This window comes from Podarcis gaigeae, assembly GCF_964106915.1.
Source record: "Podarcis gaigeae genome assembly, chromosome: 3".
Taxonomy (NCBI): Eukaryota; Metazoa; Chordata; class Lepidosauria; order Squamata; family Lacertidae; genus Podarcis; species Podarcis gaigeae.
Window position 1 is genome coordinate 24874725 of NC_139680.1, and position 23615 is coordinate 24898339.

Sequence of the window (23615 nt, forward strand, 5' to 3'; positions counted from 1 at the left end):
GCCCCACTTCTGAAAAATAATCCAGGACGCCATTTTCAGAGGCAAATTCCAGGACATGTCCTGGGAAATCAAGACGTATGTCAGCCCTAGTTGTACGCTAGTATTAGTGAGAAGAGGGGGCACTCATAGGGTCTAACTACACAAATGCATATAGCAAGCATCCAAATATTTTAAGAAAAGACTGTTGTGAAAAAATGGGGAATCTAACTAGAGAATCAGCCAGGATTTTGGTATTGGAGAAATAGGTTAAATCTTCCCCTGCCTGCTGCTTCTCCATTCTAAAACCACTTCTCTTTTGGCTATTAAAAAGCCAAAGACTTGTTTGAGCTCTTAGGGAAGCCCCTCTCCTTCCACTCCTCATATGGGGATAATAGCGACATCTCACAAGTGAATGTGACATGCAATTATCAAGATGCAGAGGATTGTTATCGCATGGCCAACTCAGCCACTTTCCTGTGGATCCAATAGCCACAATAAGCCAATATGATGATATGAGCATTTTAAAGCATTCATGCTTGAAGGGAATCACATTGATCTCAATCAAATCAAATCTCAAGAAGCACTGGGTGCCAAGACAAGGAATTCCAGACAAGAATTAATAGGCAAAAAACATGATTTATTTGCGTACAAAACTAGATTCAAAACACACTGTGGTATGCAATGTAAGGCCTGTACTCACATGTATACTACATTAAATTGGAATGATTGTTTCAAGATTTTCAGAACACGCTGCAAGTTGTTTTTAAATTTGCCCTTTCTGAACTACACTATTACATATCGAGGTGGGGTGGGGGAGTAGCATCCAAGAGAGTGCTAGCCATTATTAGGCTATTTTCAGTTCCTCTGGAGTTAGCCAAGTTTCCACAGCAGTACCATGTAGCATTGCTGTACTTGTTACGAGAAACCACCACCATATAAAAGGATGGGACTACCATCAGAAAACTTCATCGCACTGCAGGAGCCAGCAATCAGCAGCTCCCATTATTTAGGACACAATTAGGTTTGACATAATTAATAAAATATATTTTAAGAAAAATAAATATTCTGCATAATGTATTTACAAAATGGAGTTGGCTTCTTTCACAAGAGGATGCACAAGAGCTACACAAAACTATGTTTTTTACTGGTGTGCAGAACTCAATAGCTGACATGGTATGTACAAAGAAGCCTGCAGAGAATCTTCTAACATTTATAGGATGTGCAAATTGTGCACAACTGAAATAGGATGTGAAGGGGATGAAGACAAAGATCAAATAAGCAGGTTGTTTTTGGTCACCAAAAAGGAAACTGCCTACAGTTATCAACTAAAAATCACTATAGCCCTAACAAAAATGTTGTAAATCATCAATGTATTAACAGTTCCAAAATTTGCCTAAAACTCCAATGATTCCACGGTACATCTTCCCTTGCAAAATGAAATATTCCTTCGGTTTGCCTGCTGCAAACTGAACATCTTACATGAGGCTCTGGTCAGTATTCTCTCCTTTTGACCCTATGACATCCCTTTATAACTACAAAGCACATTCTGGGAAATATTGCACAAAAAGCATTATACATATACTGCATGAATGTACAAAAATATGTATGAAGAAATCACCAAGAATTAATGGATTGCAGTTAAAATTTGAAGAGGTCTATGAAGTGCTGAGGAGAAACTGGCATGAAGCAACTGTTGGGATCATTGGCTGTGCAGGGATGTCCTGTATCCTAAAAAAAATGAAGGGCACTGTTATTCTCTCTTTGCATAGGCAGGCAGACTATTACTGGTTGCGAAGCAGTATCCAAAGCCAACAGTTTATACATAGTAGTAGCTGCTACTATTTATAGATATCAAAATATTGCAACAGCAGTGCTGTTTTGAGAGAAAGACGCGTATCTTGTCCAAGGTCTCCTGCTTCTATCTTTAAATCACGTAAATCACGCCTCTTGGGAGCTCCAGTTGTACCCAGTGACCAATCCCATAGTTGCTCATGAAGGAAGTGCATTTGTGACTGTAAGAACATAGTAAGCTGCCTCTTACAGAGTCAGACCCTTTAGGTCTGTCTAGTTTTGTATTGACTACATTGACCAGCAGATCTGCAGGGTCTTGAACCTTTGGGACATTTACATGCAAAGCACGAGCTCTTCCACTGAACTGTGGGCATCCTAAAGTGTACTTGTGCATGGTCTTCCTAAAGTGCACTTGTGCATTATACAGTACACATTTTTCTTTAGGTAGGCAGTATAAAGAATCATGCATCCTTACTTACTGACGTATCATGATGAGGAAAAGGGTGCAAGTATAGGCAATGTATTTGCTCTACAGCTTGCTTGCTGGAATGCAATACACCCTGTTCTTCATCTGAAACACACAGTGGCTTTGACAGTGTAGGGTGAGGTGCAGGAGACCTGTGGTGGCGATGGTGGTCATCAAGATTAGCCCTTTTGTGCAGCAATCTGTTTTAAGACAGATGCAGAGCAAATGAAAGGGATTCCAGTAAAAGTTTGATAAGGTGTTACAGTGTAATGCTTATACGTCCTTTTACTACTTATGCCAAACATTTCTTCTTCATGTACTGTTTGCACATTCCCTTTCTATTATATAGTACAGTGGTACCTCTACTTACGTTCACCTCCGGTTATGTATCCTTCAGGATACATGGCACGGCAAACCTGGAAGTATTCTTCCAGGTTTTGCTGTGCGTGCATGCGCAAAAGTGCTCTATGCGCCGCACACATGTGCAGAAGTGGCACCTCTGGATACGCACACCTTGGAATCTGACCAGAGCTCCGGAACAGATCCCGTGCGAAACCGGAGGTACCATTGTAAATGCGCATGGATATAAACCTTGTAAATAAAAATGAAACCATGCAAATTTTTCCATGCCTACTTCAATGTAAGCCAGAATGAGTTCAATGGGACTTTCTTTCTCCTGGATAAGTGAAATATATAGGATTGCAGCCTAAATAAATGAAGTTACAGATAGGTAGCCGTGTTGGTCTGCCATAGTCAAAACAAAAAAAATTCCTTCCAGTAGCACCTTAAAGACCAACTAAGTTAGTTCTTGGTATGAGCTTTTGTGTGCATGCACACTCTGTGTATCAGAAGAAGTGTGCATGCACACGAAAGCTCATACCAAGAACTAACTTAGTTGGTCTTTAAGGTGCTACTGGAAGGAATTTTTTTGTTTTAAATAAATGAAAGCATTCCTAGTCATTAGCAACCTAAAAAACACAGCCTTTAAACATAATACAACTTCTCAGGAGAATTAGCTACATTCCTGTGACAAAGTTTAAGAGAGGAGTTCATTGGAAACTTCATTTGATTACATCAGACACTGAATCTTTTTTATGTAAGGTTTAAAAAGCAGCATTTTATAGCCAAGAAAAGAATTCTAGAATTCTCAATTAAGTGAGAGAACAACATGTTCAGGGCTGTGACATTACATTAACAAGAATCTTATTTGCTTCAGCTATGTAACATGGATACAGAAGAAAGGCAGGATGAAATGCACATAAAGTACCTTGAGTAACAAAGCAAGGTGGTAGTCCTTTTGAGGAAGTCATGAAGGAAGAAACAGGTAGAGGGGCAGAGACGCAAAAGAGAGGAAGATTTTATTGGATAGAATGACAAGCAGCAGAGTTCAGTACATGATATACAACAGCTTTCTGCAGGGCATTCCTATCTAGATAATTTTACTGGTTAGAAAAGTTATCCTGCTTATAAGAAATGAAAAATGAAAAAAATAAAAGGTCAGGAATTGGAATCAATCATGTGAAAGAATTTTTTTGCACTATGTCTGTGTCCTTGATCAGGAAACAAAAAGGGAAAATTTACTTTGCCACTCTGACCCCAGCAGATATTTAAAGAATTCGGCCACCTTCATGATCTCAAACACCAAAGATTTTCTCATAAGATGCCCATAGGCGGACATCATATCCTCAAAGCAGTACCTGGAAGCATGTTCTGCTAAAGCAACAGAGCTTGAGTCCAAGAAAGCAGACATGAGATCTCATTGCAAGTACCTTAGAACAGTGTTTCCCAACCTTGTGCCTCCAGATGTTTTTGGCCTACAACTCCCATCATCCCTGACCACTGGTCTTGCTAGCTAGGGATGATGGGAGTTGTAGGCCAAAAACATCTGGAGGCACAAGGTTGGGAAACACTGCCTTAGAACACTATGAGAGTTAAACATCAGCCACTGCGAATGAATTATATTGAATACTTCGCCTCTCATATCTTTACCCTTTTCAGAGTTTCTTTATTACCACATTTCCACATGAGGTTCTTCAACTACCTCTGAGCTTGTATTGTATTATTTGTGTTAAAAGTCCAATAAGTGTCCATGCAGATAGACATAAGATTCTAGCACATGCTCTTACTGCAAACATGATTCAAGCAAGAGCTGCTATATGCCACATGTAAATACATTCTTTGGAGCAACTTCAGTTGCTGCTAGATGTGCTAGTAAGTGGGATACTGGAGTACCTTGAACATACAGCTTTTGTGAGTTTCTAATGTAATGATTAAAGGGAAACTCACACTGGAGAAACCTACATGGTCCTGAAGCTTGTACAACTAAGAGTTTGTAAAATTGCTATTTTGCTATTTGATACCTCTGAATAAGGAAAGGCAAATGTCATTTTTTGTTTCTCGTTTTTCCAGTCTTACGTTCTTCATATCAGGTTGTGATTTTTCTCTTTAAAAACTTCTCTTGACAATCCACCTGCATTTTAGTGCTATTTTCTCCTAATATACATTTTTTTTGCAAAGAAATTTTCCCTGTTCTACTGTATTTTTTGTCTGTTATCTTCACTAATATATGCATTTCTATGCACTTTTTGTATGAATTACTTGGCTGGAGAACTGCATTGCAAAATTCAGAAAAGTATGAATTTGGAAAATAGCTACATTTTTGTTTGCGTATTGTTTCATAACATTAAATAGATTTCCCTTCAAACTGAATTAAAATCTCTCCCCCCATCTCTATATCTGACAAGAAAGAATCACAACCAGGCAACTTGGAAAGGAACCTTTTTGCAGATGCCCATTTGTCTTTTTAGACCACAAATCATTAAAAAGGAAAACACAGGAGCAGGCAGCATAACAAGAGCTAAGGAATGACTAACTTTTTCAGACCTATCTATAAGTCAAGTTCCCCCACTGTAATCCTCCTCTTGGCTATTACGCACAGGCTCAGGAAGTGGAAGCTTCCATTTGCAAATATTTAAGTTGCTTTCAGTGTTGTGTTTGGCAAGCCCCCGATGTGCTCTAAAAATAAATTCCCCAAATATTTAATTGTTAAACATAGTACAAAGCTGAACTTTTACATTCTGAATTTGTTTTGAAAGCTATTCATATTTCAGACCAGCAGACTATTCTAGTTTGTGAAACGGAAACTCTATATATAAGACTACTCCTCCCTCTGTTTCCTCAGTTACTGAACAGTTTCCAACCTAATATTCTAGGTATTTCATTTCTTACCTTCCAGAAGAGAATACTGCAATGGCGACAGAAATGCAAGGTATCTCCATATTGTTCCTTTATAGGGTAACATTTCTGAAGTGCAAAGAACATCAGCTTCCAGTCAATATGACCTTTTTCTGACAGAATAGGGTGCCTATAGAACTGAACAGAAAGGTAAAATTTGAAGGCTATTGTGCTGTTTTAACCAGCATCTGACTCAGATTTTTTTAAAAAACTATTTAGGTATGAAAAGTAATGGAAAGTCAGATGTGAAATATTTTAAGAGACTGTGCAGATGTTGACCCCTATTTCCCATCATTTTTGACCATTGCCCATTCTGGAGGGCTGGAGGGTATAGTCCCTGTCTTAAAAAAAAATTAGGTTATTATTTACAAATGGTTATACTCTACATACTTGATGTGATCAAAGCTAGTTGTAGGACTATGCATGCTTATTACAGAGCAGGTCCAAATTCAGGAAGATTTACTGAGCAGTAAACATCAGACTGTGCCATGCATTTACACTCATATGCACTCTTAATTGGAAGCAGTTCCACTGAAACCAATGGCATTGATTTCCAAATACATTTATTTATAATGAACACATGAGAACACTCCCATGTGTTTTCTGTTGGTATACACAGCCTCTCTCAATCCTAAAATAACAAAGTTCCTCTAACCTGTTTTTCAGCGAAATGGTACAGGCAAAGCTTTTTCCATAACTGCCTGTCTTCACTGAGCATATACAATGTGGGAGACACTTGGCCCAAAGTGATAATGTCCCAGCAGTCTGAGAATCTATACAAGATGTTGTTCAGCATATGTAAAGGGAGATCGCAGAGTGTAAGTCCATTGGTGACTTGCTGAAAAAACAAGTTAACAACAGTTAGTTATAAGTTCAAAAGTAAACTCACTATTTCAGTTTGAGCAGCCTTAGTTGTGTTTGTTTTCTCCCCCCAAACACTCAAATCTAAACAGCTAAATTCATCTGAAGGTTGCAATCCTAATGCCACATAAAGGTAAGGTAAGGTAAACGACCCCTGGATGGTTAAGTCCAGTCAAAGGCAACTATGGTGTCCAGCGCTCATCTCGCTTTCAGGCCAAGGGAGCAGGCGCTTGCCCACAGCTTTCCAGGTCATGTGGCCAGCATGACTAAACCACTTCTGGTGCAATGGGACACCGTGACGAGTGCCAGAGTGCACGGAAACGTCATTTGTCTTCCCGTCTCAGGAAATACCTATTTATCTACTTGCACTGGTATGCTTTCAAACTGCTAGGCTGGCAGAAGCTGGAACAGAGCAACAGGTGCTCACCGTGTCATGCGGATTCAAACTGCTGACCTTCTGATCAGCAAGCCCAAGAGGCTCTGCACCACCCGAGACCCCTAATGCCACATACCTGGAAACAAGCCCCATCAAACTCAATGGGACTTGCTTCTCAATAGATATGGCTAGGATTGCACTGTAATTCATCATAAAACTTGAGTATACGCTTTATTGTGAAAAGAAAAAGGCAACAGTTGTTAAAGTGGTCCCCAATTTTGGACCCATTTGCCTGGATCCAAAGTGGTGTGGCTTGTCCTGCAACATCTGCTGCATCCAGATGTTGTGGAGGATGCAGTCCTGTCTCTGTCTGCCAGTCTGTATGCAGAATGGGGAAGGGGCACCATCTTGCGCTTTGCTTCAGGTAGTTAAGTGTCTTTGGGGCTGGTCCTAAATGTCAACTATTAATGCATTTTTAATAGTTCTGACTAAACCTATAAAATATACCGTTAGAGGACCAAATAAATATTTTCATACAGCCACAGTACATTTTTGAAGGCTTAAATAGCAGATACCCAGTACTTTTTGGGAAGCAACTTGGTACAGGATGTTGTCTTGAAATCAAGCACTGAAAACAAAACATTGCCTATTTCACCATCACAGTTTAATTATCTTGGTGTCCGCTCTACTCAACAAATGTTGATTATTTTTTTAAAAAAACCTGCTTTATGCCTGTTTATAATTCTGTATCAGAGAGGAGGGGGAGGACAGAGAGAGGCAGACAGATGACACCCTGGTAACACCCACAGATAAAAGGATTTCACAGCTCAAACGTCACATTTAACAGAGCCATAAAAGCTGGGTATACCTTGGGTATTTGAAGATTATTGAGCTGCTGCTGCCACAGAAGGATGGTTTCCAACCGGCAAATCCAAATATTGATGTTTCCTACTAGCACCGATTTCCCCACGCCCCGTATTAATATGCACAGCGCAGAACTCAGCTCCTGAAGAAGGTCTTTGATCAGACGTGGGTTGTACTGGTCCTCCAGAACTTCAAGTGGGAATTTAGAAACACACGTGAGAATTCTTGCTTTCCTACTACACTTTACATTTATTTTAAACAGCTGAAAAGCTGATCCATTGTCGTTTTATAATCTTAAAGGTAACAGCCAAGAATTGCTGCCCGAGCAAATAAATGCATATGGCAGGACAAGGATCTGGGGTTTCCAGCATGATGGCCTTGTTCACACAACATGGCAAGCTGAACTATAGCTTAGCTGGACCAACTAGATGTGGGAGCTCTTGGAGAGGAGCATGCAAATGTGGTGATCTGCCGCTAAGCCAGTGCATTCCTCCTCCAATAACCCCACTCACTGACCTGCATGCAGTTTCTTGTTATCCATGGCTACTAGGCAAGTGCTTTCTTAAAACCTAAACAGCAATTGATCAAAATGCCAAAGTGTCATTTGCAGCTATGGAAATTTGTGTCCTTACCTTTGCGAACAATTTTGTCCAAGATATTGAAATAGTTCTTTTGAGCTGCACCGCTCAATGAAGTTAACTGGGATTTTGCTATTAATTGCAAAAGCTAAAAGATAATAATTGTGTATTAGAAGATGTGTAACAAATAAGCCACAATTAGTTATGTTCTTTAGATTCCTCAACATACAGCATAGGTGGGGGAGGAAGGGGTAGAGTCCCTTCCCTTACTCCATTTCTCCCATGTCAAGTTTTAGTTTGTTAGCTCCTTGGGGCAGGGAAATAGCAATCAGGTGGGCAGGCAGATGAGCTGCCCTCATGATATTTGTGTCACTGTGGCTTACCTGCATGGGGCAGGGTGGCAGCAAGATCAGTGCTGTGCAGATGTGACAGCATGTTTACTCATAAGTGAAGTATCACTGTGTTCAGTGGGGCTTTTTATTACTCTTTCTTGGCTTCTCATAGTATATGTTTAAGATAAACACACATAAACACACTTTCTCAGGCAACGTTCACATTTAAGCATGAAGTTCAGAGTTGTCGTGCCAATGTCTTCTTAGCCCTAACTGTGATTACTGCCGCCGCCAATATAATAGTTGGCTTGTGGTCAAGCTCTAGAAGGGAGCTGGTTGAGTGGAGGAATGTACAACCTCTCTATTTGGCTTAGCTATGGTTGAGCAAATTATTATTATTAAATTTGTATACCACCCTTCATTCCAGGATCAGAGGGTGGTTCACAATATAGTATAGTTGAGCCTTAGCAGCAGTATGTCTGCATTAGCCTACAAATGTGAGCTACATTCAAAACAAAACTGCTCCCAGGAGTCACCTTTGACAGAGAAATCTGACCACCACCATCCCCGTGTCTTTGGGAACATGAATAGACACTAAACAAAAAAATAAGATCACATTTGGTCAATTGATCAAATTCTGCCATTTTGTTTGTTGGCAGAAAGTGGCAGATAAATTATAGTAAAACAGCATGAACTAAAATGCAGACTCCTAACCAAAGCTGTTTAATACATCAGTTTACAGAATGGAAATGAGTAAACTAAAGTCCAGTATCCAAAGAGATGCTTTAGGTAAAGGTAAAGGTACCCCTGCCCGTACGGGCCAGTCTTGCCAGACTCTGGGGTTGTGCGCCCATCTCACTTAAGAGGCCAGGGGCCAGCGCTGTCCGGAGACATTTCCGGGTCACGTGGCCAGCGTGACATCGCTGCTCTGGTGAGCCAGAGCTGCACACGGAAACGCCATTTACCTTCCCGCTAGTAAGCGGTCCCTATTTCTCTACTTGTACCCGGGGGTGCTTTCGAACTGCTAGGTTGGCAGGCACTGGGACCGAGCAACGGGAGCGCACCCCGCCGCGGGGATTCGAACCGCCGACCTTTCGATCGGGAAGCCCTAGGCGCTGGATCCATTCCAGTCCGGCTTCCGCGCTGGTCATGGGACCGAGACGGCTCTGGTCGCCCTAACAGATGATCTCCGCAGGCAGCTGGATCGAGGCGGGTCGGGGCTGCTGATTCTTCTAGACCTGTCAGCAGCCTTCGACATGGTCGATCACGAACTCTTGGACCACCGCCTTGCCGACGTGGGGATCCAGGGCACAGTCCTTCAATGGCTGCGCTCGTTTCTCTCTGGTCGGGGACAGAGGGTGGCGCTTGGGGGGGAATTGTCATCCCGCCACTCCTTGGTGTGTGGAGTGCCCCAGGGTGCAATACTCTCCCCGATGCTTTTTAACATCTTTATGCGCCCCCTCGCCCAGCTTGTCCGGAGTTTTGGGCTGGGCTGCCATCAGTATGCTGATGACACCCAACTCTATCTGTTGATGGACGGCCACCCTGACTCGGCCCCAGACACCCTGATCAGATGCTTGGAGGCTGTGGCTGGATGGTTACGTGGGAGCCGGTTGAAGTTAAATCCTTCGAAGACAGAGGTCCTCTGGCTGGGACGGGACGACATGGGACTGAGGGGGCAACTCCCATCTCTTGCGGGGGTGCAATTAGTGCCAGCACCGTCCGTTAAGAGTTTGGGTGTAATCTTCGATACCTCCCTCTCCATGGAGGCGCAGATTGCAGCTATAACAAAGGCGGCATTTTTTCATCTCCGCAAAGCTAAGCAGTTGGCTCCTTACCTCTCTCGCCCTGACCTAGCCACTGTGATCCACGCGACGGTCACCTCCAGACTGGATTATTGTAACTCGCTCTACGTGGGGCTGCCCTTGCGACTGACCCAGAAACTCCAGCGGGTGCAGAATGCCGCAGCGAGACTCCTTACGGGGTCTTCGCTTAGAGATCACATTCATCCGGTGCTATACCAGCTGCACTGGCTCCCGGTGGAGTACAGGATCAGGTTTAAGGTGCTGGTTTTAACCTTCAAAGCCCTATACAGCCTAGGACCCTCGTACCTACGGGACCGCCTCTCCTGGTATGCCCCACAGAGGAACTTACGGTCTTCAAATAAAAACACCTTGAAGGTCCCAGGCCACAGAGAGGTTAGGCTGGCCTCAACTAGAGCCAGGGCTTTTTCGGCTGCGACTCCAACCTGGTGGAACGCTCTGTCACAAGAGACAAGGGCCCTGCAGGACTTGACATCTTTCCGCAGGGCCTGCAAGACAGAGCTGTTCCACCTGGCCTTTGGTCAGGGCGCAGCCTGACTCCCTCCTTTGGCAATCTTTACAAAACTTTAGTTTATGGTTGCCATCAATTTTGATTTTAATTACTTTTTATAATGTTTTTATAATGTTGCACTGTTTTAGTGTTGTTAGCCGCCCTGAGCCCGGCTTCGGCTGGGGAGGGCGGGATATAAATAAATTTTATTATTATTATTATTATTATTATTATTATTATTATTATGAGGCTTTTACCCACAGCGCCACCCGCGTCCCTTAAGAGATGCTTTAGGCAGGTTCAAAGGTTTGTGTACAACCGATTCTGACAAATTTTCATTTTCTAGATGTAGCTTGCCAGGTGACACATGGGGGATGCCACTAGAGAAACAAGTCTAAAGCCCTTTGGTACTGGTCTATAATAGTTCAGAACCACAAAAAGCATCATGGTTAGACTGAGAGTTATCACACAAAGCACCCCCGGAGAACTCTTTTCTGATTGCCTGAGACATTGTCACTTTACAATAAAGCCCAATGTCAATTTTTAATCTGAGAAATGGAGGCAATTCCTTGGCTCTAGTTTAAGGTGAACTCTTTTAACGTTAGCAACCTTCTGAATATACAGATTATATATATATATATGTGTGTATATATATATATATGTATGTGTATATATATATATATATATATATATGATGCTTTCGTAGATTTTCACGGGTACAGGAATGCAGGTTTTGGTGTCCTCGGGTGTCTTCCCGTGTAAAAGTTGGGGTGTCTAGGCGACGTTTCGACGAGGTCTCACTCGTCATCTTCAGGCTGGTGCTTTCGGCTTCTTGTTACTGGAACAGAGCGGGATCTCAATGTTTGAGTTCCTATAAATACTGTAGAGGGGGTGTGGTGTCTAGCCTCCAATGTTCTGGGCAGAGAGGAAGTTCCCAGGCTAGTGTGCCTTTTCTTCTTTTGTTCCTTAATTACTTGAGAGATACCTTGAGTGATTTCTTGAGTGATATCCTGAGTACCACTTAGGTGGGTCATTAGGTGTGGATTAGTTGCTAAAGTCTTTGTGTCTTGACCTCTTGAACTTTGTGAAGAGTTTTCCTGAGAAGATGGCTGTATTGCACTTAGTTGTGCTTTGGCTTGGCTTCGTGTATAGGGGCGAGCTGTGGTTTTGTGGCTTGTGTCAGCCAGATCTGTGTAGGGATTGCAGGGGGGTGCAGCATCCGGAGGTGCCACCATGGATTGGCTACTGGATGGTGTCAGTAATTCATCTGTGGAGAGGGTCTGGGTTTGGGTCTGGTGTGGTTGATTGGTGTTGGCGTTCTGTGTGCCTCTGGATCTGGTGTCAGTTTTTGTGGGGAGGGCTAATTTCCAGATGTCTGGCAAGCGGGATGTGTCGTCACGCTTGTTCATGTTGTGAGGGTGTTTCTCTATCTCGATGGCTTCCATGATTATTCTCTTGTGGTGATGTTCCGTGTTAAAGAGCAATTTGGAATCTGCAAAATTAATTTCGTGTCCTGTTTCTTTCATGTGTTGGAAAAGAGAGGAAGTTTTTTCTTCTTTTTTGACGGCATTCTTGTGTTCTGCGATACGTGCATTTATTCGTCTGTTTGTTTGTCCAATGTACGTGGCTGGGCAGACTTTGCAGGGTATTTCATAGATCCCTTGGTTTTCCAACTGGATTTTATCCTTGGGGTTTCTGAGGATATTGGCTATTTTTTGGTTGGTGCAAAAGGCTGTTTTGATATTGTGTTTATGGAGGATTTTGCTAATTTTATCTGTAGTGCCCTTGATATAAGGAAGGAGGGCCATGCCATTGTTTTCTTCTGTGTCTTGGTTTTTGGGGGGTGTTTACACCCCCCAAAAACCAAGACACAGAAGAAAACAATGGCATGGCCCTCCTTCCTTATATCAAGGGCACTACAGATAAAATTAGCAAAATCCTCCATAAACACAATATCAAAACAGCCTTTTGCACCAACCAAAAAATAGCCAATATCCTCAGAAACCCCAAGGATAAAATCCAGTTGGAAAACCAAGGGATCTATGAAATACCCTGCAAAGTCTGCCCAGCCACGTACATTGGACAAACAAACAGACGAATAAATGCACGTATCGCAGAACACATGATATATATATATGCAGGTTTTGGTGTCCTCGGGTGTCTTCCCGTGTAAAAGTTGGGGTGTCTAGGCGACGTTTCGACGAGGTCTCACTCGTCATCTTCAGGCTGGTGCTTTCGGCTTCTTGTTACTGGAACAGAGCGGGATCTCAATGTTTGAGTTCCTATAAATACTGTAGAGGGGGTGTGGTGTCTAGCCTCCAATGTTCTGGGCAGAGAGGAAGTTCCCAGGCTAGTGTGCCTTTTCTTCTTTTGTTCCTTAATTACTTGAGAGATACCTTGAGTGATTTCTTGAGTGATATCGTTTCTGATTAGGGATAGTTCAGTTCCTTTCGGTGGCTGGGGTTTTAGAATGGAATTTAAGTTGGAAGCATGTGGGAATTAATTTGTTGTCTCGGCAGTTGCGTAGGAACAAGAGATCACATAAGATGGTGGCTCTTCGGACTTCTAGTTTCTCGTAGGTTCTTGTCAGCTGGAAGGTTTCCTCCCCGTAGAGGTAAGATATTTGCTTTCGTAGATTTTCACGGGTACAGGAATGCAGGTTTTGGTGTCCTCGGGTGTCTTCCCGTGTAAAAGTTGGGGTGTCTAGGCGACGTTTCGACGAGGTCTCACTCGTCATCTTCAGGCTGGTGCTTTCGGCTTCTTGTTACTGGAACAGAGCGGGATCTCAATGTTTGAGTTCCTATAAATACTGTAGAGGGGGTGTGGTGTCTAGCCTCCAATGTTCTGGGCAGAGAGGAAGTTCCCAGGCTAGTGTGCCTTTTCTTCTTTTGTTCCTTAATTACTTGAGCACCAGCCTGAAGATGACGAGTGAGACCTCGTCGAAACGTCGCCTAGACACCCCAACTTTTACACGGGAAGACACCCGAGGACACCAAAACCTGCATTCCTGTACCCGTGAAAATCTACGAAAGCAGATATATATATATATATATATATATTTATATATATATATATATATATATATATATATATATATATGATATATATATATATATATATATATGTATGTTAAATATATATAGTACGTTAAATTCAATCACAAAACTACATAGTACAAAAGCATCTTACTTTTACCACGTAATTGAACCTTCTGATGTCCTGAATTGCACTTGAAAAATCTAAGCGATTAAAAGCTTCTCCCAGCGTGCAATAGCCATGTCTCTTGGAAAGAAAAATGGGGGAGGGGGAGAAACATGTTAGAGTCACAAAAGAAGCCTTCCTGGAGAGGATAAATGTGCAAGCCTGGAATGTACCACCCACACAAATCACATAGCTGCTAATGTCCCACAGTCACCTAGCTACCCATTTCCCCAATACTCATGACATATGGGTTGGGAAGTAGAAGGAAAGAAATAAGTTGCTGCTTTGGGAGCCGTTGTTCATGCTGCCTCCTACATTCACCAGTGGCCATTCTCTCCATCTGTCTACATATGGAAAGTATTATGCAGTAGTATTGTGCTTTAGTATGTTCAAGCTAGCATATGCAAGGTATGAGGGAAAACCCACAACACTGAAGCCTTGAAATCTGAATTCCTCTTCCCTATGCAACTGCTATCTGATGCTGACTCTCCCCCCATCCAATTAGCTAAATAAATAAGAGTGCAGCTAGCTAATAAATACATTAGCGTGTGTGGATTAATTAAATGGATAATTACCAAAAGCACATAAATCATGCCCACCACTTACTTCTTTAGTACTTTCTTTATGAACATATATCCATTTTTCACGATAGAAGCCTGGAAGCAAGATAAGGAACGCCTTTTTTAATATTCTGCTGCAGATGTACTGATTTACGAGTAAGGAAGACAAAGATTCCCCATCAAAAACTAGTAGGCAATCATATGCAAATTCTTTTGCAAAAAGGTTCTAACAATCTTTAATAATATGAGAGGGAAAGGTTTTCCACCATTTTTTTTTTAAAAAAACTAAACTACTGTTCTGTCCACCTGTGGCACTATGCATTTGAAAGCAGATTTCTCTGTATGTATCCCTGCCTAAAGCCGTGGTATAGAGTTACAAAGACAAGTCAGTGATCTTTCTACCTCCTCTTCCAGTGCAGCTACAGAGGAGTTTGGAACTTCCACTTCTGACTACTTGCAGTTTGTCATGTAATGACAAACCCTAGTTAGCAGAAACAAGTCCATTTCAAACCAAATTTTTGATGCTAGTTCATTTTCTCTAAGTGTAGTTAAGATTAGCCACAATTTAGGGCTCAGACACAACACTGAACTATAGTTAATCAAGAATGGAAGTAAAAACATCAAATCTCAGCAATTTTGTGGGATAAGGATGGCCAACACATTAATTAACAATCCCATCAGACACAGTTATGCGAATGATTGCTTGGAAGAATCATGAAAGCCACTGTGATGCAAAGAATCATGCAAGAAATAAACCAAAATCTATCTGATTTAAGGGAAGCACACTTTCAAGTAAATTTCTGTAAGTCCTGGGTACATTTTAGAAATATTTGAAATGAGCTCTTGATTTTACCTCCCACCAGCAGGCTACATACACCCACAATCAAAATTGCACAGATGCTAGTTTACTAAAGTTCACTGTTGGTAAAAGTAAGCCTCCCTAATATTATGTTAAGAAGAAAACCCTCAACAAAGATTCTTTTTTCATTACCTTCCCTTACCATTTTTACATGGAGTGTGTGCAAATGATTAGCATGTTACACATGTCATTTGTTTCCACTCAAATAATTCTTAGCTACTCTAGCATACTCAAATACATAAGTATTTGCATTATGTATAGGTTCTGCTGAAATACACTGGAAAGCAAACTTACACTGTCAACTATTATCAGAACTAAAAAATAGTTTAGTCTTACACTGAGATTTTGCATTGTTCCTAAAATGATCCTTTTTCCTTTTCTTGCTTGCAAATTCACAATCATCAGCACAGTATATTTCTTCATCATTATCTAAGATGCTGAAAGAAAAAAAAATCCATTTAAAGAACCAATCCCTCAGATACAATTGAACAAACCACAGTATGTGAAGGTAGGAATGAGTCATTTGCATTTCAGAGTTTCATGTTGTTTTGATGGCTGTTGGTTTTACCAGTGCAACAACTCAATCCTATGCATGTACCGGTATGCTTGAAGGTAAATCCCACCATATTGAGTTGTGCTTATTCTGAAGTAAGTGTTTGTGATTTCAGCCTAAGGGTTCATGTACACTTATCTGAGCATAAGCCCCACTGAACATAATAGGCCTTTATTTTCAAACAAACATGTAAAATCACACTGTTGCTTCAAACACCTAGACTAACAGGCTGTTTTCACCATGGCCAAAATGACGTCTATGGGAAGCCTGCAAACGAGACATGAGCGAAATAACCTTGCCTCATTTCTGTTCTCAAGGAACTGGAGCAGAGAATCATGCTGCCTCTGCAGGTACCATTCAGAGCCTTATTCTCCACTGAAATCTGCCATCCTGAATAATTACATGTCATCTGAAAACTGGACCACCTCACACCAACTCCAGAAAAATAAAAATGAACACATTAGGGAGTATAATATTAGTAGAGATTAAAACAGAGGAAGAAAGATGGGTAATCGTAGGGAAAATGTCCCAAATGAACAACAATTGTCTTTCTACACAAAAAATAAATAAATTAGAAGAGTGTCTTTGAAGGCCCACACCATGTCTAGTCTATTGGAACTATTTTAATATCTTGAACGCAAAGTACAGTCACGTTCTGTTAGGTGTTTAAATCTCCATAGATCTATTAACTCCATATGCATTCCCTTCATTGGACCTTATCAAATAACCCCTCTTCTAACAAATTGGATGATTAAAAAGAGGTGGATCACGTGGAGTAGTACAAAAGCAAAAGGAACCAGGAAAAGTATGGAAGGACAGTCATATGGTATATGTATATATGCTGTATTTGTTATGGTTGTAAGTGGGACAGGGAGAGGGGAGGGAGGGGGGTTAAATATGCTCCCTGTTCCTGTTTTGCAAATGCAAATAATAATTATTTTTTTAAATGAATAAGTTAGAAAGCACTCATCTCAATACAGATCCTGGAGAACCCTACCTATTTACATGCTGCAATTGTGAAATCTGCCTGTAGGTTCCTACTCTGCTTCCTTTTCTTTAACCCAGTAGTCTTCAACCTTTTCAGACTCAGGGCCCACTTTTAATCCAAACATGCACTGTGAGACCCTTTTCCTAACCTTTTACCTTATATTTGCATGGTGGTAGTGCTCCTGTTGCGACCCACCTTGGATCAGGCCATGAAGACCAGTGCTTTAATCAATTACTATTCCAAACGAGGACCCACCCTCTTATCCCATAATAGGATACTATCATGGAGTCTTGGGTGAGGGACTTGGTTTAAAAACATTGAAAGTCTAAGTACAGAAGGTCTCCTAGATCACCCCTGTCCACATGCTTGTTGACTCACAAACAAATGCATCTGTTTATTTACAAACTGCTTTTATGTAGCCTTGTGAATCAATTACCAAGAAAGCAATTTCATTTATCATTCACATACACAAAACACAGAAAATATCTGTGGTAAATAATGCTAAAATAATTCATATTTTTCTTTTGTGAATTGTTTTGAATTATTTTAATAGTGTTATATTATAAATCCTCTAGATATTTTTATAAATTCTACACTACTCAGACTGATCCAGTTCCAGTGATCACTACTTTAAAAATCACCCACCACCCAAAAAACCCTCATATGCAATATGTTAGTTTTTTTGCAAGCTACGAAAGGGTTCTGTCCAGATGATCAGTATTTTGCAGGAGGGGTTCAAGGACATACCCATACCATGCTAAGCCTCTTCAGCACTCAAAATCAGGGGTTAGCATTACACCACCTGCAATATGTCAAGTCCTCTGAAAGAGATGGCAACCCCGTCATAATGTCCTAGAGGCTCAGTTTATTGACAATCCTTTTGCAAGTTTAAAAAGAATCTAGGATATAGAAAATAAAATTGCTAAAAATGAGTTTGATGTGGAAAGCTATTTAGAAGGTTTACAACAACTTGTAAATTAAAGCTTTTTATTTTCGCACAGAAAATTGAAAGGTGCACTAGTTATATCAACACAAGACAAAGCACTCAGTTTTCCAAAACACTGATAACCTGAGATTGTTTCCTTTGCAAAGAAGTTAGCCTCACACAGATAAGCAAAACTGCTGAAGCTTTACAGTACAAAGTGTACAAAAGGAAAGTAAAATTACTTTATCTTCCCATCTTTATTCTGACAGGAAAATTGTATACATGCATTTCCCCCCCACTCACCAGTGTTCACTTTTATTAAAACAGCTGAGTTTGTCAAATGAAGGTATTTATCACTGTCAATTCAGAGTTTTAAAAAGCACTCACAGTATAGCCTGGATGTTGTAAATCACCAAGGCAAGAAAAATAAAGATGGGAGGGGAGAGAAGGAGGAAAATCACACACTAATCTGGAGGATTAAACAGCAAAATATTAAAATGGTATTGCACATCAAGAATTTAACAAAGCATCTCACCAACTTTCCAAATGAATCAGAGAGATCTAGCATAATAATGAATGACTTTTGAAGTCTCTTCTAGTTGGGCATGGGTCTTTCTTTACAGTGGACTAGCCACTATTTGATGAGCTGTCAGAGAACAGAGCTCATTTTAAAGGAGACCTCTGTTTGAAAGACTGAATCATCAGAAGGGAGATTATGGTCCTTGAAGTTGGCTACGAATAGTCAGCGGTAGGGCAGCAGACAGAGAAGGCACATAGGCCACCTGGTTCCCACAGACTTTCCAGTGATGGTGAGATGCAACTCCACTTAAATTACAGAAAATATTTCAAAATTTGTATTTTCAATTTTTTCCAGCTAGAAGTGGCCACCCTTGTCCAATAGAAACCTGAATTAAGCAACAGCCTACAATCCACATTTGAACAAGTTTAACACAGCCTTGCACTGGCAAAAACTTGTATCAAAGTCAAATTTCCCTGATTTTCTAAGACAACTGAGGCAGAGCAATTCAATTCTACCCTGCTTGCCTTACACAAGTCATGCCGCCACAGCTGGAAGCTGTGAGCAGTATGCCTGTTCAAAAGTTATTTGACTGCAAAAGTTATTTCATTGCAAGTCACCCAGGCAAGAAACTCAGTGTAGGAGCACAATCCCTTCTATAGGTCTAGGTCTGAGCAACACCTGGCGCACTGCTAACACCAAACAGATATAAGGGCTTATCTTTTGCCAGTTTGGGGAAATAACAACAAAAACTAAGGGGCAAGTCAAAATATCATTTTATTATGAATACCACTTTACCATTAGAATTGTCTGTGACTGTTAACTATGTGGTTTATGTGAATGCATGACGTGCTTATTTAGATCACTGAATGTCTGCATGCCACACAATATAAAAGCCATCCTAATATGCACACTTCCTAATTTTTTCCCTGAAAGAAGGCTTGATTGGCCTGTTTGTTGCCACCAGCAAAACAGGTGCTTAGGTTTTCAAACATACGCATCCTTCATGCCCTTTGTAGTGAAGATCACATAGCAAGTCCCTCCAAGCCTGTAATTTCAAGCTTTTCACAACAATGACCTAGTTTTACCAAAATGGATCTAATAGCCCACCTTATATTTAAAACAGGCAAGTCTCCATGACAACACTGCATCAAATAATTAGGTTGTTACATTTCTTCTGAAAGCTATATTATTTTAAATAACTAAAAAGCAGCTTTTAGTTACCCTGCTCTTAAATAAAAGGTGGCGTCCCTTCTCCACAGAATAATCAGTGCATGTACCACCACACACTATCCCTACTGTATAGGGAAAAGAACAGGATATTATTTTGCAATATTCACAGCACTGTTACTTGTGTCATCCCACAAAATCCCACATAACCCAATGCAAAATCCAATAGCAAATTATTTTAAGTCAGTAACAGTAAGACACCTAACACTCTTTGTAGCTAGTTGAAAAGTGATTTAACAATGCTGACAAATGTTTTACCTGGGGAAAAAATATACTGCCTACAGTCCTAAGGTTTGAAGTCCTACTTCTAAAATGATTTTCATCCCAAATCCTTAAAACTATGCTTAGTTTCTAATTCCACAAACTACTGCATTTCAACTTTCTGGACTTTAAGTGGACAGAATAAATTGTCTCTACACTCTTCTCTTACCTCCCGTTCCTTGAACAAAAGTTTTCAATGCTATTTGTTTTGTATCCTGGTGGCAGTAATGGTCATGTGTTGTTGTTTTTAAATCTAAGTGCCAGCTATGCAACACTTTACATAAAGAGGGCATCAGAAACTGCCCCTATATGGCTCCTCTTCCTGACTGTACCTGTAGCTTGAGCATCAAATCACTACATGAATTTGAGGGAAAGGTTCCTGCCATGATTAAGATTAGCAAATAAACAGACGGTTTCCTCTGTGTGTTAAATACAGCCCTGAGATACATGCCCACCTAGAGAAAAATAGGCATTGCTTTATAGCAGTATTAAGCTAATGAGAAGGGGCCCCTTCTTTTTCTTCTCTTACACATTATGACTGATGTTGTTAAGCTGATTGTTTTCATCCTCAAGTTCTGAGCTGCAGGGCTCACATCGCTTCCAACCATCTTCTGTCTTCATCCATCTCCACCCTGGAGATCGCCAATCCTGGCCCAGAAAAGGCATGGTTTCCTTAAAGGCAACAAATGATCAATGCAACTTTTAACAATGTTGTTGTTATGTCAGCAGGATGATATTTATAAATTAACATCAAGAGAAACATTGTGGCAAAAGATGGCAACAAAATAAAAGACATAGCCATGAAGATGAGAATATAAATGGCTATTAACCAATTTGGTCAGAGCATGCCTCCTTGCAACATGAAAGGAACAAAGGCCATGCCATTAGTATCCTGAACTAGTGCACACTTTTACCAGCACTGATCTAAATGGCACAATATGCTGAACACACAATATTGTTATGTCAAAGTAGTTTGTTTCACTTAACATTTTATTTATAGTCACCTTGTAATAAGGTTTTGCTAAACAAAACAGAATATAAATTTCATTAAATAAAATAAAACAAACAAATAATAGGCTGTTTCAGGAATGGCTGCATATGGGTAAAGTGGATTCATCAATCCTAAGAATGCTATCTACTATATGTTGTAACCCCCCATGTCCATCACTCTGACATTCCTCTTCCACCACCTCACTTTTCTTTGAACATCAAAACTCCTGCATATAGTCATAATAACTAGTAGCCATGGAGAGTCTTATCCCCCATGAAATCTCCTAAATAGCTTTTATAGCATTCTAAGTCAGTGGATTAATGATCAGAATATTCTGTAATACTTACCAACAAAATAAGTGTTGCAAAATATTTATTCTGACTAACCCCATACACATATATAACGTCTTTCTTCCATCATGCTAAGTAATTTAGTGATATTAATACATAGATTCAATGGCACTGAACAGCAGAATATTCAGGCCGGTGCTATTTTACACAACACACATTTCATAAGATATAGAAATAAAATTCAACAATGTTTTAGTTACACAAGCAACCACCTTGCCCTTAGTTTTGCCAACCACAACTGTGTTTTCCACACTTCTATAACCTCAGTGGATGCCAAAATAGATTCTTAGACTCACACCACTTCATTCCATCTCATATTCTTTATAGCTACTCCCTTCTCCTGGCAACAAGCAAAGATGCAAACACAATTCTGACAGTCCACACTCCTATCACCTGCTATCCAACTCTGGCCACAACTCTTGACCAAGAACAGCAGTCTCTGTGGCCCAATTCCAGGCTTGTGTCTTTGACACAGTCAATAAAAAATAATATATATATATAGAACAGACAGAGTTTGCTGATATTTGGCAAAAGCGTTATTTCTATGCCTTTAACACGTAGTATTTGAAATGAGTTTAACTTATTTAAGATACGATGGGTTGTTTTTGTCTGTCTTCTAAAACTGAAGTACATGAAAATGGCACTTTGGTTAAAGAAGGGACCTTAACACAGAACTCCATTAGAATCTCCTACATTTAGTTATTAACATTTGTGACTAGTAGGCCCTGGACTCCCAGCACTGGAACTTACTTTCTCCCCTCTTACTCACCTTCATGAAAGAAGGGTGATCAACATCACTTGTTCCCAAACACCTGCTCCAGGCTTTTAATGTACATATTTATTTCCCCAGGCCTTTTATGAACCATAATACTGGATATCATTATTTCTATGAATGCTCTGAATATGTTTCACTTGATTTTATATTGTTCTTAGGTTATATTTCTGTTTTAATTGATATTTTTATACTTAGCACAATGCACGTTGCTTGGAGGATTTTAAAAAACATAAATCTCTTTAGAAATGTTCTTAAATAAATAAAGTTTCAATGACCTCAACTCCTGGCTACACACACACACATACATTACACACACACATACACAAACACACACACGGGACGCGGGTGGGGCTGTGGGTTAAACCACAGAGCCTAGGACTTGCCAATCAGAAGGTTGGCGGTTCGAATCCCCGTGACGGGGTGAGCTCCCGTTGCTCAGTCCCAGCTCCTGCCAACCTAGCAGTTCGAAAGCATGTCAAAGTGCAAGTAGATAAATAGGTACCGCTCTGGCGTGAAGGTAAATGGCGTTTCCGTGAGCTGCTCTGGTTCACCAGAAGCGGCTTAGTCATGCTAGCCACATGACCTGGAAGCTGTATGCCGGCTCCCTCGGCCAATAAAGCGAGATGAGTGCCGCAACCCCAGAGTCTGTCACGACTGGACCGAATGGTCAGGGGTCCCTTTACCTTTACTTTATACACACACACGTATATAATGTAAAATATTCTGTGTATAATATATACATATACACAGGGTAGAAAACCACACCTAAGGACAGAACTGTAGGGGGGGAAACCAACACCCCCCTCACTGCTATGGGATATGTACCCTTCCCAATAACTTTTGAGGGGGCACCACATTCATTTTGGGGGAGGGGGCTATACTACAGGCCAGGGGCTTTGGGGGCCACTTAGAGGCAGGGATGTTTTTTTATATAAGAGACCAGAGGATTTGTGTAAAACCTGGGGGGGGGGGAGAGGAACAAACTGAAGCCCCCCCCCCACCCATTGGAAGGGCTCTTGTCCAAAATAATGAAGACGCTAAAAGCAACACACACTCTCTCTTGGCAGCCCCTGCCAGACACAGCCTCCCCCCCTGCCTGCCCCTTTCTCCCCTGAGGGGACCCTCCTCTGAGCGTTGGCCTTCCAACGGCCGCCTCCCCTCCCCCTCCAACGGCTCCCCCACAACCTCCCCCCCGCCCCACCCCCCACTCGCCTTCTGGGCCTCCTCACCACAATCGCTCCCAGCCAAGGCTGATACTGTCTCTATTGACCGAGACGTCGACGACAACAAGGAACTTCGGTTTCTCCGCCCCGCCCCCTTCTTCGCTTTTCCCCCATTGGCCCTCCTGAGCGACGCTTGTTGCCACCCGGCATCCCGGCCGCCGGTTGGCTGCTCGGGGCGTTGTGACGTCCCAGGTTCCACCTCCCACACACGTCACGTGACGAGGAGGGACCGGAGCACGTGTCAATGTTTTGGTCAGGAGGCGGCGGCTGGGAGAAGGAGGCGGGTTGGGGGCGGTGCCACGCTCCTCCCACCGCCCCCTGGGCGGTGCTAGGAGAACGTTCTGCGGAGAGAGCGCGAGTCGTGCTGAACCGGCTCGGAGCGGCGTCG

The 23615-nt window shown here is 41.4% G+C and overlaps 1 protein-coding gene across 4 annotated transcripts; it reads right to left on the reverse strand.

Annotated features, from left to right (window-relative positions):
- Nucleotides 1–595: 595 nt before the first annotated feature.
- FBXO25 (F-box protein 25) lies at nt 596–23366 on the reverse strand. 4 transcript variants are annotated; one of them, XM_083730727.1, is made up of 11 exons: nt 23234–23366; nt 20418–20560; nt 15751–15851; nt 14602–14651; nt 13984–14076; nt 8204–8297; nt 7576–7760; nt 6126–6308; nt 5465–5608; nt 3504–3530; nt 596–1707 (listed from the first exon to the last, which is right to left on the reverse strand). In XM_083730727.1, exons 2-11 carry the CDS (start codon nt 20552–20554, stop codon nt 1618–1620), a joined length of 1104 nt encoding a protein of 367 aa, XP_083586853.1. In that variant the 5' UTR covers nt 20555–20560; nt 23234–23366; the 3' UTR covers nt 596–1617. The 4 variants fall into 4 exon arrangements, with proteins under 4 accessions (XP_083586853.1, XP_083586852.1, XP_083586855.1 ...); XM_083730726.1 differs by lacking the exon at nt 23234–23366 and adding an exon at nt 21999–22294; XM_083730729.1 differs by lacking the exon at nt 3504–3530.
- Nucleotides 23367–23615: the final 249 nt, after the last annotated feature.

Coding starts and splice junctions, on each gene's coding strand:
- FBXO25 (XM_083730726.1), bottom strand. Junction 15,852..20,417: donor AACAACATCAGTCATAATGT/GTAAGAGAAGAA, acceptor TTTTTCTTTCAG/CATCTTAGATAATGATGAAG. Junction 14,077..14,601: donor ATAAAGAAAGTACTAAAGAA/GTAAGTGGTGGG, acceptor TTTCTTTCCAAG/AGACATGGCTATTGCACGCT.